Source organism: Gadus chalcogrammus, chromosome 23, assembly GCF_026213295.1.
Source record: "Gadus chalcogrammus isolate NIFS_2021 chromosome 23, NIFS_Gcha_1.0, whole genome shotgun sequence".
Classification (NCBI taxonomy): domain Eukaryota; kingdom Metazoa; phylum Chordata; class Actinopteri; order Gadiformes; family Gadidae; genus Gadus; species Gadus chalcogrammus.
This window is the reverse complement of record NC_079434.1, coordinates 20,822,117-20,838,225: the sequence shown is the minus strand read 5'-3', so window position 1 is coordinate 20,838,225 and position 16,109 is coordinate 20,822,117. Positions and strand designations below refer to the sequence as shown.

Genomic DNA, 16,109 nt, shown 5'->3' with positions numbered 1-16,109 from the left:
AGAGAGAGAGAGAGAGAGAGAGAGAGAGAGAGAGAGAGAGAGAGAGAGAGAGAGAGAGAGAGAGAGAGAGAGAGAGAGAGAGAGAGAGAGAGAGAGAGAGAGAGAGAGAGAGAGAGATAGACAGAGACAAAGTATCTCTATGCTGAAGCTCCACAGAGTGTCCGGCCAGCTGAAGTCATGATGTTGTCTTCCTTCTCTTCTAAGCGCCCTGACATCACGAAGGGCCAAGTCTGGGAGCACAGGAGAGTGGGAAGTGAGATTTATGACAAAAAATAATAATTCAACTCAGAATGGTTTATAGTGGAAAAAGTGAGATTAAAGTAAGATTTATAATGATATAGATAAGAGGTTATTACCTCGCCTACGATTTAAAACGAAATAAATATACCTCTCCTGTGATTATTCAACCTATATGCAACCTATTTATCGTGTTTTTTATTTAATATAAATAGCCTAATCAATCAATCATGCCTAGGTATTAAGTATTCATGCAATAATATCGCTATTCCATAAACTAAATTAGCCCCAACGCATTTCCTTTCAGCGTCTCTTTAAAAAACGAACGATGTCAAAGCAAAGGCCCCGCGTCCTACCAGGTTGACGGGATGCACGAAGCTGCGCTCAAAGCGCTCGTCCTGCAGCAGCTGTCGGAGATGGGAGATGTAGCTGGACGCCAGCCTCAGCGTGTCCAGCTTGGACAGCTTGGTGTCAGCCGGCACCCACGGTAGGGTGGTCTTGAGTCTGGAGAACCCTTTGCTCAGCACCCGCATCCGCGCTCTTTCCCTGGCGTTGGCTGCGTTCCTCTGACACTGGCGACTCTCTCTCTGGGGTGCGTTGGAAAGCTGCGCCGTGGTCGGTTGTGGTTTGGCCTTCCCGTGGACTCGATCGTCGAACTCCTCCTCGTCGTCTTCAGTGCAGCGGTGAGAGTTGTGATAGTCGGTTCCCCGCGTGGTCCTTCTCTGACACGGGCTAAAATCCTCAGCATCACTTGCTATTGAGCCGGTGGACATGACGGTGCCACCTGTGCTTGGAGCAGATGTCTGTTGCCTTGAAGAAAAAAAAGAAAACCGTTTCCCTTTTAAGACAACTGTCAATGCAAAACTGAACTAGGCTTGGTTTGATTTGTCCGAAAAAATATGTAAATATTAATATATTAAATAGCCAAAACATAAGCAATCATCTTTGACTGTCGCCTCTGTCACCCCGGACTGGAAGCTACACACTTGCTTATATGGCTAAATTAAGTGCCCTGGACTTGGCATGAGCTTATTGTTTTTATCTCCACCCCTTTCCTCTGAGGACCACCTAGCCCCTTCATACAAGTTGACCACAACTGGGGATGTGATGTGTTTGTCACGGTCTTGACTCTAAGGTATTCACTGTGTAACTGCACAAAGTCCTGCATGGATTTATAGTTCAGCCAGAGTTACTGGGGAACAGTTCCTCACGCTGACTATAAGACAATCTGTGGCCCATGAATCAGGCGAATGGCTGCATCCCTCCCATGACGTGGGGGATAAATCACACGGGAGGACTACAAATACTGAATCAAACGTAAACTACAAACAAGTGACATGTTTCGCCCCGCGGTGCACCCCCCCCCCCCCCCCCCCGCGGCCCCCCTCTCCCACAAATGGAAGAGTTTCACTAATAGAAATGTCTTTATGACCTTATCAAAAGTGGCCCTAATCCATTCGCCAGTTTCACAGAGGGATTGTGTTTCAGCAGATGCAGAGAGACCTTTTCTCCCGCTGCCTCCCCAACACAACACACACAGCTGTCCGCCGTTCCCATGACATCTGGACCGCTGGCATGACAAGGGCGTGGCCATGTGTGCGTGTGCGTGTGCGTCTGTTTGTGTGTGTCCGTGTGTGCGTGTGTTGGGGCAGCGTGCGGTGGGCACATTCTGTATTCATGTAATATTGATTCACCATTAAGGCCATATATTCCCTCCTTTTTCTCACAGTGTTATTGATCCGATGACGTCCACCACCTTCATAACAGAGGAGGCAGAAACCATGGTTACCGTGATCCTCGTCGACTCCCAGAGCCAGGGCTGAGATCAGCTGGGGTTCGTTGTTAGGAACATCCTGCGACACTCAGGAGTCCTATCTGCTTCTTTAGGTGTGACACTGCCTCTCCAACCTGCACACTGTGAAACACTCCCGGACAGACACAGTCACTCCAGAACGATTTCACCCTCGATTTGAGGACATTTGCCTCAGGGAGTTTGAAAGAAAATCCAAATGACCATTCGATCAAATCCATATTTTTGGAATTGCTACTCATAGTAGATATGACATTCAGAAGCAAATTGGTATTAGCCCTGGACTACCCCAGGCATGATCAGGGTAGACACAAATCTTTTATTTTTATCATGCAGTTTATTAAGAATGCAGATCATCAACTTGAAATACTTCTATATACTTTTAAACTGTCTTTTAAAAATGAAAGCATATGTTTTGAAAGTGCAGCAAATCCATTCTTAGTTTTCTGTGTCTGTTCTATATGTCCGAGCGCCACAGCTCTATAGGTCCTTATTCTCCCTCCGTCCCTGGGACCGGAATGCTCCCTAATCCAGAGCCACATTCCCAAAGTTCCCCACGATCCCTTCTCCTTCCACTGTAATTTCAAACGTTAAGAAAATAGAGAAACTAGTCCTCAAGCCCTGAGGCCAGCTCAGCCTCGGGTCTGAGATAGTGAACCAACGCCTCCGGTATCAGGCTCAGAAAACCTCCAGACACTCTGTCCGTCCGACTCCCTGTCACACCATCTGTCCGCTCCCAGAACACTATCCACACTGAGGCCCGGGACCTGGCCGCTCAGAATGATACGTGTGATTAATGGACTCTTCTTTTCAGATGCCAGTCTGAAAAGAAGTTTTTCACTTCCTTCTACTCCACGCCGAAATACAGACTCCGGTCAGGCAGTGAGACTGAAACAGTGGCACGCATCAGCAGTAGTCATTCTGCGCACATGTCCCCCGCTTAAAACCAAGCCCACGAGGGTATCTGGAAGCGTAATGGACGGCCACACGGTCATTGTGTCGGCTGCAGGAGTCATTACAGTTCAGCCAGAAGTCCTGAGGAGAAACACTGGAATCTGGACTTGAAGGGAGAGTACGCATTCGTCAATCAGCGTACACTTGCAGAGGTCGTGACCCCCCTATCAGCACCCCTCCCCCCCCCACGTTCACTCATACGACAGAGGGAGACGGAGCGACAGGTGCAAGGCGATGATGTCAGAGGCTTTGCCCTGTGGTTCCCATGGTTACTAGTGGACCAGCTGTGGCGTGTAAAGCTAGGGTGGGTTAACTACTATTTCTCACAGGGTTAAGTACTACGCCTCAGAATGCACTATGGGAAAGCCAAAACAATCGCCCTAACAGAATGAACTACTGGAAACACCACAAATGCATTACCAGAATGCACTATACCCAAAACCACTATTACCATAGCCACACAAAATAGAGATCTCCAGTTTAGGACTCACGCACACACATACACCCGCACACACCAAACAGAAATACCCGCACACACATTTAGTTATACATTTAATAGAAGCTTTATTCATTCTTTATTAAGATTCAATGACACACAGCAGCAAGAACTTCAAGTTTACAAACAACTAAAATATAATAAAGACAGTACATGCAGCACAAGTTAAGACATTCAAATATGGTATTTCAACGACGAGATTACTTCAGACACAAACAATACAGTATTAGTTGACATTGTGCTGACGGTATCGATAGCTTATCAAAGAGGCAATGCATGTAGCACCTTGCTTTGTAGACAATGTGCTTTTTATTCCACAACAACATTTTATTTAAGTGACAGTTATGTACGATAATGCCCTTTTTAAATTTTAATCAACGTTAAAACATCAAAACATGAAACGGTTTGACTCCCAAAACAACGAACAGAGCCCGAAGGCAAAGGCAGTGATTCAAAGTTTATTAACTTTGTAGATTCTACAACACACACACACACACACACACACACACACAGAGACACACACACAGAAACACAGAAACACACACACAGCAGCACCCTATTTCCCCAAACTCTTGCGGTCGAGGGCCTTCATCAGCGGGATCCACTTGGAGCCGCCCTGGGGCCGGGGGCCTGGGGTCATGCGGGGGCCCCCCCGGCCCCTGAAGTGCTCCGGCCCGTCGTACTCGTCAGCCTCCGACGTGATCTCCATCTTCTGGAGGACGAGCTTCAGGAGGCCGTGCTGCTTCTCCAGCAGGCAGGACATCTCCTTCATCCTGGGGAGGGAGGGGGAGGGGGGGGAGGGAGGGAGGGAGGAGGGAGGGAGGGGGGGGAGGAGGGAGGGGAGGGAGGGAGGGAGGGAGGGGGAGAGATGTTTTTGCTGAAGCAGAACCTCTGGGAGGAACCGCCCCAGAGCCGGGGCCGCACACCAACCCCTTAAAGGGCGGAGCTACAATGACCTCTTAAAGGGCGGAGCTACGTCGACCCCTTAGAGGGCGGAGCTACACCGACCCCTCAGAGCGGAGCTACACCGACCCCTTAAAGGGCGGAGCTACGTCGACCCCTTAAAGGGCGGAGCTACGTCGACCTCTTAAAGGGCGGAGCTACGTCGACCCCTTAAAGGGCGGAGCTACACTCCTTGGTTCTGTTTCATATCTACCTCAGAGAACTCATGGACGGAGTGGATTAAGATTACAGGAGGGGATCGTGCTCATAGATCCACGCCCCAAGCAACATGATTGGTCAGAAATATGAAGCAAAAGAAGGTGAAATGCCCCTTTCCCCCAGATCAGAGCTCTTCAATAATCAAACTTGAGTTATTAATCTAAAGTCTGATTTGCGACAATAGAAAGGCTAGAATTGATGCACTATTTAATGATGAGGTAGACACAGCGAAAAGTTTTGTTTTATGCATGCATGAGTCAATAGGGGTTAGGCTCAAGTCTACCTGTGGACTAGGGATTGGTACCAACACCTTTCACCCTAATCCTGCCCAATGTTTGTTGTTTTTCAGAACGATAATATGTGAGCGAACTTTGAGGCAGTGAAGTACTAGAATAGTTGAACGTTAAAACCCGTTGATTGTATTTAAAGGCCACTAGAGGCTGCTCACGCATCACAAACACCACTGCATGAATCTCTCCCTGTACTCCAAATCAAATCATCTGCTTTTCCCCCAGAAATGTCTACGATGAAGTAAATCTTGCTCCGATACAATAAAGATTCATGACCAGATTAAGGACCAACCTCACAGTAACTTTAAAAAGTAAAACAAATGATAGATATTCTACTTGTCGAAACCAGCAATTTATCCACATAACCACCCCATCATATACATATGATGTACGGATATACATATGATATAAATATACTTTACCTGGTCTTCTGCTTTTGGAGTTCATTCTCGATAGGATTGGCGCGGCTTGACTTGCTGGGCATCTGGGGCCTGATATCTGTTCTCTCTTCCCCCTCCCTCTGCAGGAGCATATTAATGTAGCTCTGTGCACAAACCCAAGACAGACAAAGACGTGTGGAGGTCATTAGAAAGGCTCTTTTTACAGTATTTAGCGTCTCCAAGGGGCTTACAAGCCCTGATTAAAACTCCTAAACGACCAATTGAAGATTCCCTGAGGGAAGGATGAACTCAGAAGGGTAAAGACAAGCGACAGCACGGAGAGGAGAATAAAAGAGAGCCGAATAAACAGACGTTATGTGGAAGAGCCAGAGATGAACGTATTGTCAGATGAGCATTGAAAACCAATGAGTCCTCGATGAGCGAACATCAAGACGCAGGTCAGCTACTTCAGCGCTGTCAAAGTAGATCTGCAACCATTCTGAATCGCTGAGTACGGGAACATGGTAGTCAGTCCGGATATGGGGACCTATGCTACATTTTCATTTACATTCAGGGCATTTAGCAGACGCTTTTATCCAAAGCGACTGACAATAAGTACATTTGACAGAAGTAAGAGCAACAACCATATAGCGCTGTCTGTACAGTAAGGATGTTCCTAGAACCAATTGCCAAGCACTAACAATCACTACGTTAACCCATTCCCCGTATACTACAACGACAGCTAGGATAAGATGCTACACAATGATAAGTCCTGCTTTTAAGCGGCAGGTTGTACTGTTTTTAAGCGGCCGGTTGTCAGTGTATGGGAAAGACTCTTTTCATAGAAGTGTCATCGTGGAACCACACAGAAGTCGCTTGTCCCAATGATGTGGGCTCTGCTCCAGTGCAGTCCAGTGGACCAGTGCAGCAGTGATGGACTGAAGTATAGAAGATAAACAACACTCTGACACAGCTACACATCAAACCAACCCACCTACCAGATGTTACTGTGGGGGGGTGCACCTGTGTTTCCCCTATGACCTATGACAGCCCTCTGTAAAGGGCCTACGGTCCACTGTGGAACTGCAACCTGATCCAAAGACCTTCAGCCTTCACTGCAGTGGCAGCTTTCAGCGGCCGCTTCTGATAGCGGATAAATCCGGACAACGCGCGTCTTGAATTATGGATCGATGTATTTGTTCCCTTATTACTAAAAATACAAACAAAGATGTCCCTATCGCATTCACGCGGTTGAAATTTTTTTTGCCACTCCCGCTCAACCTTGTCATAGGTAACCCATCAATATATTTGACATCTGTCAGTCAGAACGTCAGACGTCGTGCTCAATTGGCCGGACAGAAAACGGCAGTCACTCAGATTTCAAACATAAAATTACGTAATTGTAAACCATAATTCACCATACTATTAAACCATATTTCATAAACTTAATTATTATAATTATTTCAATAATGTTATCAATCTTAATCACTAAAATTTATTTGCAAACTTAAATATCAAAATGGCTCCAACATTCACTGTTCGCGATTTGCATGGACATTTGACTACCCAAATAACAAGTAGGTACAAGTAGGTAATCATCGCATGGCACAATGGGTTGACCTCAGCCGACCTTGGAGCACTTCCGGTTGGGGTAGTTGAGGATGAAGGGCTTGTCCACGCGCTTCATGAACCAATAGGGCAGCTTGTCTTCCAGCACCGTGTGGAGTTCAATCTGAGGAGAACACATGTGCATGTTATCCTTCATGCGGCCATATCGCTCCATGCTGCGGAGATGGCTTCACGTCGTCGTACATACGTCGTCGTCGTCGTACATACGTCGTCGTCGTCGTACATACGTCGTCATCGTCGTACATACGTCGTCGTCGTCGTACATACGTCGTCATCGTCGTACATACGTCGTCGTCGTACATACGTCGTCGTCGTCGTCGTCGTCGTACATACGTCGTCGTCGTCGTACATACGTCGTCGTCGTCGTCGTACATACCTGCATGGCCATGCGCTTCAGGGAAGCGTTCTTCTGGACCTCTGCGATGTCTCCGACTGCCAAACCGATCTACGAGGCAAAGGTCAGAGAAATATCAGTTCATGTTCATGAACTTGGAGGCTGTTGAGCTCAGACTTCCCCTCGCGTACCTTGCCGAGATTCTTTCCTGTGTACAGAAATCAATACAATATTGATATTGTAGTCTACTTACCAACAGATTCACCAGCAGTATTGGCATCAGTAGAGCAAATTCAATAAAGAGCACGTATGTCAGGAAAGTGAAGGGAAGTTTGTTGTCGAGGTTCGGCTTCAAGAAGTTGGTTTCATAGTTTAATTCTCCGATCATCATCACGAAAATCTGAATGACTGACAAGGGCACAGTCGCAAACTCTTTCTGTAAGAGAACAAACAAGAGGTGACTTACAGGATGTCGGTTCAAACAGGAACCTAAACACAACCAACCTTTCAACTGATATTTATTTGTTCCATGATGTGAAAAGTGAGAACCCCTAATTAGGTCTGTTTGTTGTGGTTTCCTTGTGCTCGTTTGTGATGATATTTCCTGATCCCAGAGAGCTCTGGTTGGTTCCCTACCTGGTTGAGCATCAGTGCGTGAAACCCCAGACCGAAGGCCACCATCAGGAACAGGAAGAGCATCACGATGCTGACCAAGGTCTTCATGATTTCGCCGAACATCACCACGTAGATACCGAAACGATCAAACCTGGGCAAACGAGACCGTCAATTCAGCAGCCAGCTAGAGGTAAGTCCTCCACTGTCTTCGAAAGGCATTCGTTGCTATCTTAATTGAGCAAGCAACCCTACCTTTGGAGATAGAGCAGAAAGCAAACCCAAGAATGGAAAACTGCCACTGCCCCCGCCTGCCAATGTAGGGACCCCTCGGCGTTTAGGGCCAGTGGAATGACGAAGGCGAGCGAGAAAAAGGCCACAAGCCAATCAATATGGTTGGACGAATCCTTGAAGTAATTCCAGCGCTTGCAGGTGGGAAAGAAACAACAGTTTATTTGAAAGGAATGAAACACAATGAAACAGGGCTGACATATTTTTATTGTCTTTGCTTGGTTTGCTTACAGACATCAATAGCTAAACAAATCTGTAAAGCCACTTAAACGTATAACGCATTGTGAACGATGCACCAACGGCACTGTTAAAATGTCTTTGGCTTTCACATGTCGCCGAAGGCAAAGTGAATAGTGGGGGATAGCTTTATTGGGGGATAGCTATAGTGGGGGATAGCTGTTCCCCACTATTCACGGAGCCTAAGCTGATCTCAATCATGGGATATTGCCCAAAATCCCGAGATAGCAAACCAATCAAATTGCGCCATCTTAGGAGGTTCACGTGTAGCATATACTAATACCAAAATAAAAGCGTGCTACTATAAAATGACAGGCGCTTTTAGCCATTTTTATGATCTCATTAACATTGAATTAACATGCAATGATCATATCATCATGAGACTCATCATGGGCACATATCATTGATCCACTGGGATTTAAGTCTGGTACTCCCAAACTGAACAAAGGAAAGCTCTATCGCGGGGGTTGGGCTGACGTTAAATCTTGAATCTGATTCGTTTGACTCCCGAGTTACTGATGGGCCAATCAGCGGGGGGCTCGCTCGCCATCCGTCAGCGTGACGGCTCCCGGGTCGGCCGGCCCATAGCCCCCGTACCCGGCGACGGGGGGATTAAAGATTCATGGGTGTACTTCACCCTTCTGTGAAACGACGTCTGTTGCATAACTGTACCTGTTGGAATATCTGAAGCACCTCCTTCCCTATGGCGTAGAAGTTCATGACCACCACCATCACCATGCACAGCGACAGGAAGAAGCTCTGCTGCAGAGACGAGGCGGGGGGGTGGAATAGGTTAGCGCTTGACGAAGTGCGGGATTTTGCACACCGTGGCGAAGCACATACCTGCGTCCATTACTCTTGATGGCTTATCCATATCTTATCTTATAGATGGAATGGGGTGTGATTGCTTTGCCTGCAGTTTAGTTACTGTGGCGATTTCATTTCAATCAATTATGGCTAAATATTGATGAAATAAACATTGGGGCATCGCCTGGGCCACTACTTCAATATTTGCACGCTGGTTTAAGGATAGATACGCATTATCGTGTTAGCTCCACGATGCACTGATATACTGATACTTCAACAAAAGGCCTGCACAGAGAGAGCCCAATGCACAACCCATTCTACCAAAACCGATCCACCCGTTCATCTCTCTCTCAGTCTGCTCATCTCCTGGAGCCCGTTGGTCCCTTCTAACCAATACCTCGGAGAAAGAGACAGGCACCATCTCCACATCCAGCTGGCCCGGTAAGGTGGTGTTGACGGATGGCCTCAGCGCCAGGGTGAGGTAGGTGAGAGGGAGCTGACCCATCAGGTACAGAACCATGTTCAGCACATGGGCCAGGCTTCCGTAGGCCACCCTACGCACAAGGGGGAGCTGTGGTCAGGGGCGGGGTTCACTGAGAGGTTGGTACTTTACTGGCACCGACGTTGGTGGACGACATTCAGCCAAGACACCGACCAGTCCGACCGAACATTGATGGCAATAAAGGAGGCACTAAAAACATCAACCTTGATGTGATAATGATTTAGGGATTCGATGGTATCTGATACAGACCACTTCATTTCGAGGTACTTCTGACAGACAGGGTGAGAGAGGAGCTCGATGCGGTTGTATTTCACCATAGTCTAGGGAGAGATCGGTAGAAGGAAAAAGAAGTTCATTCTGTTCATCTGGTGCACTCGGCAGTAACACTTGTTCACAGGGAGGCCATTTGTGTTATGCTCATACCAAGGCATGCAGACAGTATCTTAATGTTATTCTGAGCCATCCAATCTCATAGCGTAGATAAAATAAGATTTTTCTAGTGAGATTTTGGTTATGTATAAACACAAAAAGAGGAACATATATTGTGTTTTACTTCATATGCACAATAAAAATGTAAACGAAGACTGGATATTTACATTAAGTGCGATCAGTGGCTGGATTCTGGCGACAGGCTGTCCTGTTATCTTAGCCATCTTCTTCAAGGAAATGGGCGCCTGGAGCCACTGGAAATTGTATTCAATCTGTAAAAAGATACAAATAGCAATGATAAGGATTAGTGGTGATACCATACTAGAGAATGTATTCATATCAGGCAAATCAATGCAAATTGTTGGTATATTTTCTAAATACACCAAAAAAGAATAACAATGGTATCCCACATTACACACGTGTTTATCATTAATATTAATAAGATGCTAAGTGAAATACAGTGAATTCTGTGTGTCATAAATATAAATATGATGCTCATTGAACTACGGTAAATTCTGTGTGTATCATAAATATAAATATGATGCTCATTGAACTACGGTGAATTCTGTGTGTATCATAACTATAAATACGAATCTCATTCAAATACAGTGAACTCCGGGCTGTTTGGGTCGTCATCCGATTCCCTCACGCAGCGATCCAACAGGTACTGGTGAACAGAAAGAGAATCCGTTAGTCCCTTAATAAAATGACTAGAAATATCTGTCCTATACACATTGGCCCTGTATACGAACACTATACATATGTGTCCTAAACATATAGTCCCTATATACGAACACTATACATATGTGTCCTAAACATATAGTCCCTGTATACGAACACTATACATATGTGTCCTAAACATATAGTCCCTGTATACCACGACTATACACTGGTCCTTCAGACCATCCTACAGCCAGCTCACCTTGTAACTCTCAGGCAGAATCTCAATCATGTCCAGGACGGGGCATTGCTGGGAAGAGGCGGGGCTGAACAGCCTCAAAGCTTCCGTACATCTGGGGCAACGAGGAAGATGGAAGTAGTTTGCGTGGTGGTTGGCGTCATAAGAACAAAGGCGATTCTAGGTTTTAGGTTTTTAAGGGGGTTTAGAGCTTTCATGGGTTTTACTGGTATAAGGTCAGTTTGGATGAAGCCTATATAAAAGTGGTTTGTCACATTTTTCATTGACAATTTTAACTTCTTCGAATTTAAATGTTTTCTTCAGCCCCAGTAATTGGGGTCTTAAATCGCCCCTGCATAAGATCCTGATCTCAGTAATTGGATTATTTTCTGAGGATTAGCAGGAATCACCCATTAAGTAGTATGAAGTGTTAGGCTACAATTGGCATAATAAAAAATGCACCAAAAAGACGATAAAGTCAGACAGCGTCTATTGTTACACCGTGACACCATCTCTGAAGCGTGGGGGCTCCGGGGCCGGGCGTGTCCCCGTACCGCCCTGATCTCACTGGGGAGGAACGCTCCCAGCGGGGCTGGTTGGGGGGCACTCTGGGGGCGGGGGGCTGGTACCTGTCGCTGTCTATCACGGCGTTGACCACGTCCTGCCGGCAGTTAAGCAACGCTTCGTGCAGGAAGGAGGTCTGGTTCCTGCTCAGGACGATCTCCGCGCCGCGCGACAGCAGCAGCAGGACAGCCGACACATGTCCCTCCCTGGCTCCGATGTGCAGAGCTGTGTTCTGCAGGGATAGGGAGATGTATATATGTATGTATATTAGGGCTGTCAAACCATTAACATTTTAATCACGTTTAATTGGACGGTATAGGTGAGTTAACTCACGATTAATACATTTTTTGAGTGAACATTATCATTCATACCAAATGTACTTGATAAGCCAAAAATAGTGTGGGCTGAATATGAAACTGACGGAACAACACAGATTTGGGAGTTGTAAATTGTCAAATGTAATTGCGTTAGTGTGTCCATTTTTATCAATCGAATTAAAGTAAGATTGCATAAACGCTTTATTTTCACGCTAATTTCTGCCGGCCTAATATATATATGTATGTATGTATGTCGAGAGACGCCAAGATCGTTTATTGGCCTCTGGCATGTGCCACCGCGACCACTGACATACCACGGCATATGCCGTTCAGGAACAGCATATGCCGTATGTCTGAGATATTCAGGTATTGGTTGAGGAGTTGTAATCCCAGCAGGTCTGAATCCCGGGGCGCCCCAAGCTAACTGTGGGCAATTTTCTATTTCTAATTTACTTCAACTGTTTGCTTATGCTATTATGCACGTCTTTTATGGCACCCATTGCACTCCTAACTACCACTGGAGAGGGATCTCCCATTCTGTGGTCCTTCCTAAGGTTCCTTCTTCATACTTAAGGGAGTTATTTTTCTTTCCTATTACATGGCCTGTGAGGCACTTTGAGACTCTAACTCAGATTAATGGCCAAACAAATAAAATGGAACTCACTTGACTTAAAAATGCATCCTTGAACAAGATGTTTAACCCCTACTCACTCATGAATTACACAAACTGTATCTCTACTTATCACAAAACCGTTTTGGTTTAAAGACTAAAAAGATCAATAAACGTGAAGGTCGCCGTGTCAGAACAGAAAGTCTGCTTCTGTTCATCGCTGTGGCTATGTATGACAGGCGGTCTTCTTTGGCGTGATTCACATTCACACTGTTGAATGCTTTCTTAAGACCTACCTTATATAGGGGTATGGCTATTTAAAGTTGAACATTGAAGAGTTGTTCATCCATCTATAGAGAGCCTAGTAGCCCACCATATTCAAAGTTGAACACTGAAGAGTTCTTCATATATGCACGTAGAGCCTACCCCGTCCTCGTCGGTTTTGTCCAGCAGCTTGGTGCTGGCAGACAGTAGAATCCTCAGAGTCTGCGTGTATCCTTCGCTGGCCGCGTGGTGAACACAGGTCCATCCTCTGTAGTCGCTGCAGACCACAGATTCAGAGCAGGCAGCTCACTCATCATTCAGACGCATTAGGCCAAGGATTACAAACATGCTCATACCAGGACTTCAGGACCAAGAGGTTGAGGTACTTTTTCATAACAATGTCAAAAAAAGATAATGATCAACATTTCTCTGTCGTTACTGGTACAGTATTCCCTGTTTTCAGTGAACACTTGCATCTTTATGAAAAAGAAAAGCCATGAAGGTATGACTATTTGAGAATATCTTGAATATTTGGATACTTTGGGAGTAAAAGAAGGTTGTGGCCTCGAACATCGGGGTGCTGTATCCGGGTGGTGTATCCGGGTGGTGTATCTTGGTGGTGTGTCTGGGTGGTGTATCTGGGTGGTGTATCTTGGTGGTGTGTCTGGGTGCAGTATCAGGGTGTGTATCCGGGTGGTGTATCCAGGTGGTGTATGTGGGTGGTGTATCTGGGTGGTGTATCTTGGTGGTGTGTATGGGTGCAGTATCTGGGTTGTGTATCCGGGTGGTGTATCAGGGTGGTGTATCTGGGTGGTGTATCTGGGTGGTGTATCTGGGTGGTGTATCTGGGTGGTGTATCTGGGTTGTGTATCCGGGTGGTGTATCCGGGTGGTGAATCCAGGGTGCTGTATCGGGTTGGTGTATCTGGTAGGTCTATCTGGGTGGCGTTCCCGGGTGGTGTATCCGGGTGGTGTATCTGGGTGGTGTATTCGGGTGGTGTATCCGGGTGGTGTACCCGGGTGGTGTACCCGGGTGATGTTTCCGGGTGGTGTATCCGGGTGGTTTACCCGGTTGGTGTATCTTAGTGGTGTGTCTGGGTGGTGTATCTTGGTGGTGTGTCTGGGTGGTGTATCCGGGTGGTGTACCCGGGTGGTGTACCCGGGTGATGTATCCGGGTGGTGTGCCCGGGTGGTGTACCCGGGTGGTGTATCCGGGTGGTGTACCTGGGTGGTGTACCCGGGTGGTGTACCTTGGTGGTGTGTCTGGGTGGTGTGTCTGGGTGGTGTGTCTGGGTGGTGTACCCGGGTGGTGTACCCGGGTGGTGTACCCGGAGGTGCATCGGGGCCTACCTGTGGAACAGCGCCCCCTTGCGGAGGAGCAGCTCCACCACCTGGGTGTGGCCCTCCTTGGAGGCCAGGTGCAGCGGTGTGAGCCCCGCCTCGTCGCCCTCGTTCACCAGCCGGGAGTCCGTGATGGTCTCCAGGAGGCGGTGGCAGGTATTGATCCGCCCGTACCTGACGGAGAGAAGGAGGGGGGTGATGGATGAGGCGGAGGACGGAGGCTCTGCCGGGGTGGAGGAGGTCGACAGGTGAGGTTGGAGGCAGATGGAGAGGGGCTTTATTTGTTTGTGTTGATGGGATGCTTGACATTGATAGGGCAGTTGCCTATAGTTCCCTCTCAATCACTCCCTAAATGTCTCAATCTCTCTCCTGCTCTCTCTCTCTTGCTCTCCCTCACTATCTCTATCTCACCATCTATCCCTCTTAGTGGTTAATTTGTTTTCAGACTTTTGGGACTGTCTGGACAATTCCTCTAAAGTTTACTTTATCAAACTCAGAAGCTCATTAAGGGAGGTCTGTTTTCAGGGAGTGACATGAGAATTAAACTGATGCGTTGGATGAAGGGCATTGAAAAGCCGTCGTTGGCTATTGTTTTTGTCGTGCGGAAAATCTGAATCCTGATCTCATCATACCATGGCCTTCATCTGCCCTCCATCTCTGTTAGAGTGGTGATAATAGAGCCGTCCATTACTGTAACGTTAAATGGCAATTCATTTTACACTATCTGCTACATTCCATTACATGTGCCGCGCCTAATGATTTATACTGCAGTGATCCCCTTCTGTCAGAGTTGATGAATTGATAGGATAACGATTGATGCATGTCATGGCAATTCATTTTCTGAAAAAGCTTTTATGGACAAAAATGGCACACTGAATGAAGGAAAAAAATATGAATGCTGAAGTCATTTCATACACCTCTTGTGATGTGGGGGTCTTTCTTATCTTTATGATTGACAAGGCCAAATGGGTGGCAGCTGAAGAAAAGTTCCACAAAGAAAAGCTTTTAGGGAATTAAAGTCAGTTTAAGCTAACGCTAATTAGTCAGTTTAAGCTAACGCTGGCCCATACTGAGCTGGGTTCCAGTTTGCCCAGACACTGGACTCAATTTCCTTTGGTTCCCCCCTTTTTTATGTACAAAATATGTGTGTATGGGTTTTTCATAATGCAGTATAGAATGTTTAGAATCCAAGTATTCAGACAAAATGTTGCTATATTTAATATAGAGTCACATTCAGACAATTTGATCCAAAGGGACTTTGTGAAAAAAAAAATTATGTAGTTTCCCTTCCCTTCCAGCCAGCAGTGACTGCATGGAGCTATGTAGTGTATAAAAGTGTCGCCATATTACAAGTATAAAGTATACCCTCACCTTCAACAGTGCTGTGGTTGAACCTGCACAATCACTTTTGTTCCAGTTTTTTCTTTTTTTTCCCCTGCTTATTCACACGAGCGATCAAAGTCAAAGTCAGCTTTATTGTCAATTCCGAAATATGTGCCAGACAAACAGAGGAGACAAAATTCAGTTTGCCTCCGACCCACCATGCAAGACTCAAACAAACCAGTGATGTTCTATATTTCTCTGAATTTATTTGGTCTGCTAAGAGAAAGGAGAGACAAGGAGAATATTTAAGCGAGGCTAATGTAAGTTGAAATCAAAGGTTTTAAAAAGTTCAAGTTTTGATACGCGGCTCTATGTAAGACTCCAAAGTCTCAAACGACTATCCTACTTTCACATCATCCGAGATGAATCAGCAAGATATAAGGAACATCAACAAGGCAGACTTTATTTAGCCTTTTTTTCATTAAATGGCTCATTCAAGGGCGTTCGACTCCCAGCCGTTCTGGTTCTGAACCACAAACGTTCAAAGCCGGACCTGTAGGGGTCCTTTCCCGAGAGGCCGAACCCCCTCCTGATCTTTAATTACATAAATCTAAAAATATTCAC

At 46.3% G+C, this 16,109-nt stretch overlaps 2 protein-coding genes across 2 annotated transcripts in view; both read right to left on the bottom strand.

Annotated features, from left to right (window-relative positions):
* Positions 1–137: 137 nt before the first annotated feature.
* Positions 138–1,278, bottom strand: LOC130376919 (transcription factor 21). The gene is made up of 2 exons (XM_056583844.1): positions 594–1,278; positions 138–230 (listed from the first exon to the last, which is right to left on the bottom strand). The coding sequence occupies exons 1-2, from the start codon at positions 1,008–1,010 to the stop codon at positions 138–140; spliced, it is 510 nt and encodes a 169-aa protein (XP_056439819.1). The 5' UTR covers positions 1,011–1,278.
* Positions 1,279–3,599: 2,321 nt separating this feature from the next.
* trpa1b (transient receptor potential cation channel, subfamily A, member 1b) overlaps positions 3,600–16,109 on the bottom strand; it is a 29,664-nt gene continuing 17,154 nt past the window's right edge. The window contains exons 15-30 of the mRNA XM_056583843.1: positions 14,172–14,336; positions 12,985–13,099; positions 11,697–11,863; positions 11,092–11,182; positions 10,777–10,836; positions 10,337–10,441; positions 9,990–10,060; positions 9,636–9,792; positions 9,104–9,193; positions 8,159–8,328; positions 7,928–8,057; positions 7,545–7,727; positions 7,334–7,402; positions 6,959–7,060; positions 5,371–5,492; positions 3,600–4,270 (exon numbers count right to left, since the gene is read on the bottom strand). Coding sequence (XP_056439818.1) covers positions 4,054–4,270; positions 5,371–5,492; positions 6,959–7,060; positions 7,334–7,402; positions 7,545–7,727; positions 7,928–8,057; positions 8,159–8,328; positions 9,104–9,193; positions 9,636–9,792; positions 9,990–10,060; positions 10,337–10,441; positions 10,777–10,836; positions 11,092–11,182; positions 11,697–11,863; positions 12,985–13,099; positions 14,172–14,336 — 2,014 coding nt within the window. The 3' untranslated portion in view covers positions 3,600–4,053. The remainder of the gene's footprint in view (positions 4,271–5,370; positions 5,493–6,958; positions 7,061–7,333; positions 7,403–7,544; positions 7,728–7,927; positions 8,058–8,158; positions 8,329–9,103; positions 9,194–9,635; positions 9,793–9,989; positions 10,061–10,336; positions 10,442–10,776; positions 10,837–11,091; positions 11,183–11,696; positions 11,864–12,984; positions 13,100–14,171; positions 14,337–16,109) is intronic.

Bases quoted from the DNA above. Each gene is read 5' to 3' on its own strand.
- LOC130376919 (XM_056583844.1), bottom strand. From the start codon at position 1,010: ATGTCCACCGGCTCAATAGCAAGTGATGCTGAGGATTTTAGCCCGTGT. The intron at 231-593 runs GTAGGACGCGGG...CTGTGCTCCCAG, and splicing joins TCGTGCATCCCGTCAACCTG to ACTTGGCCCTTCGTGATGTC.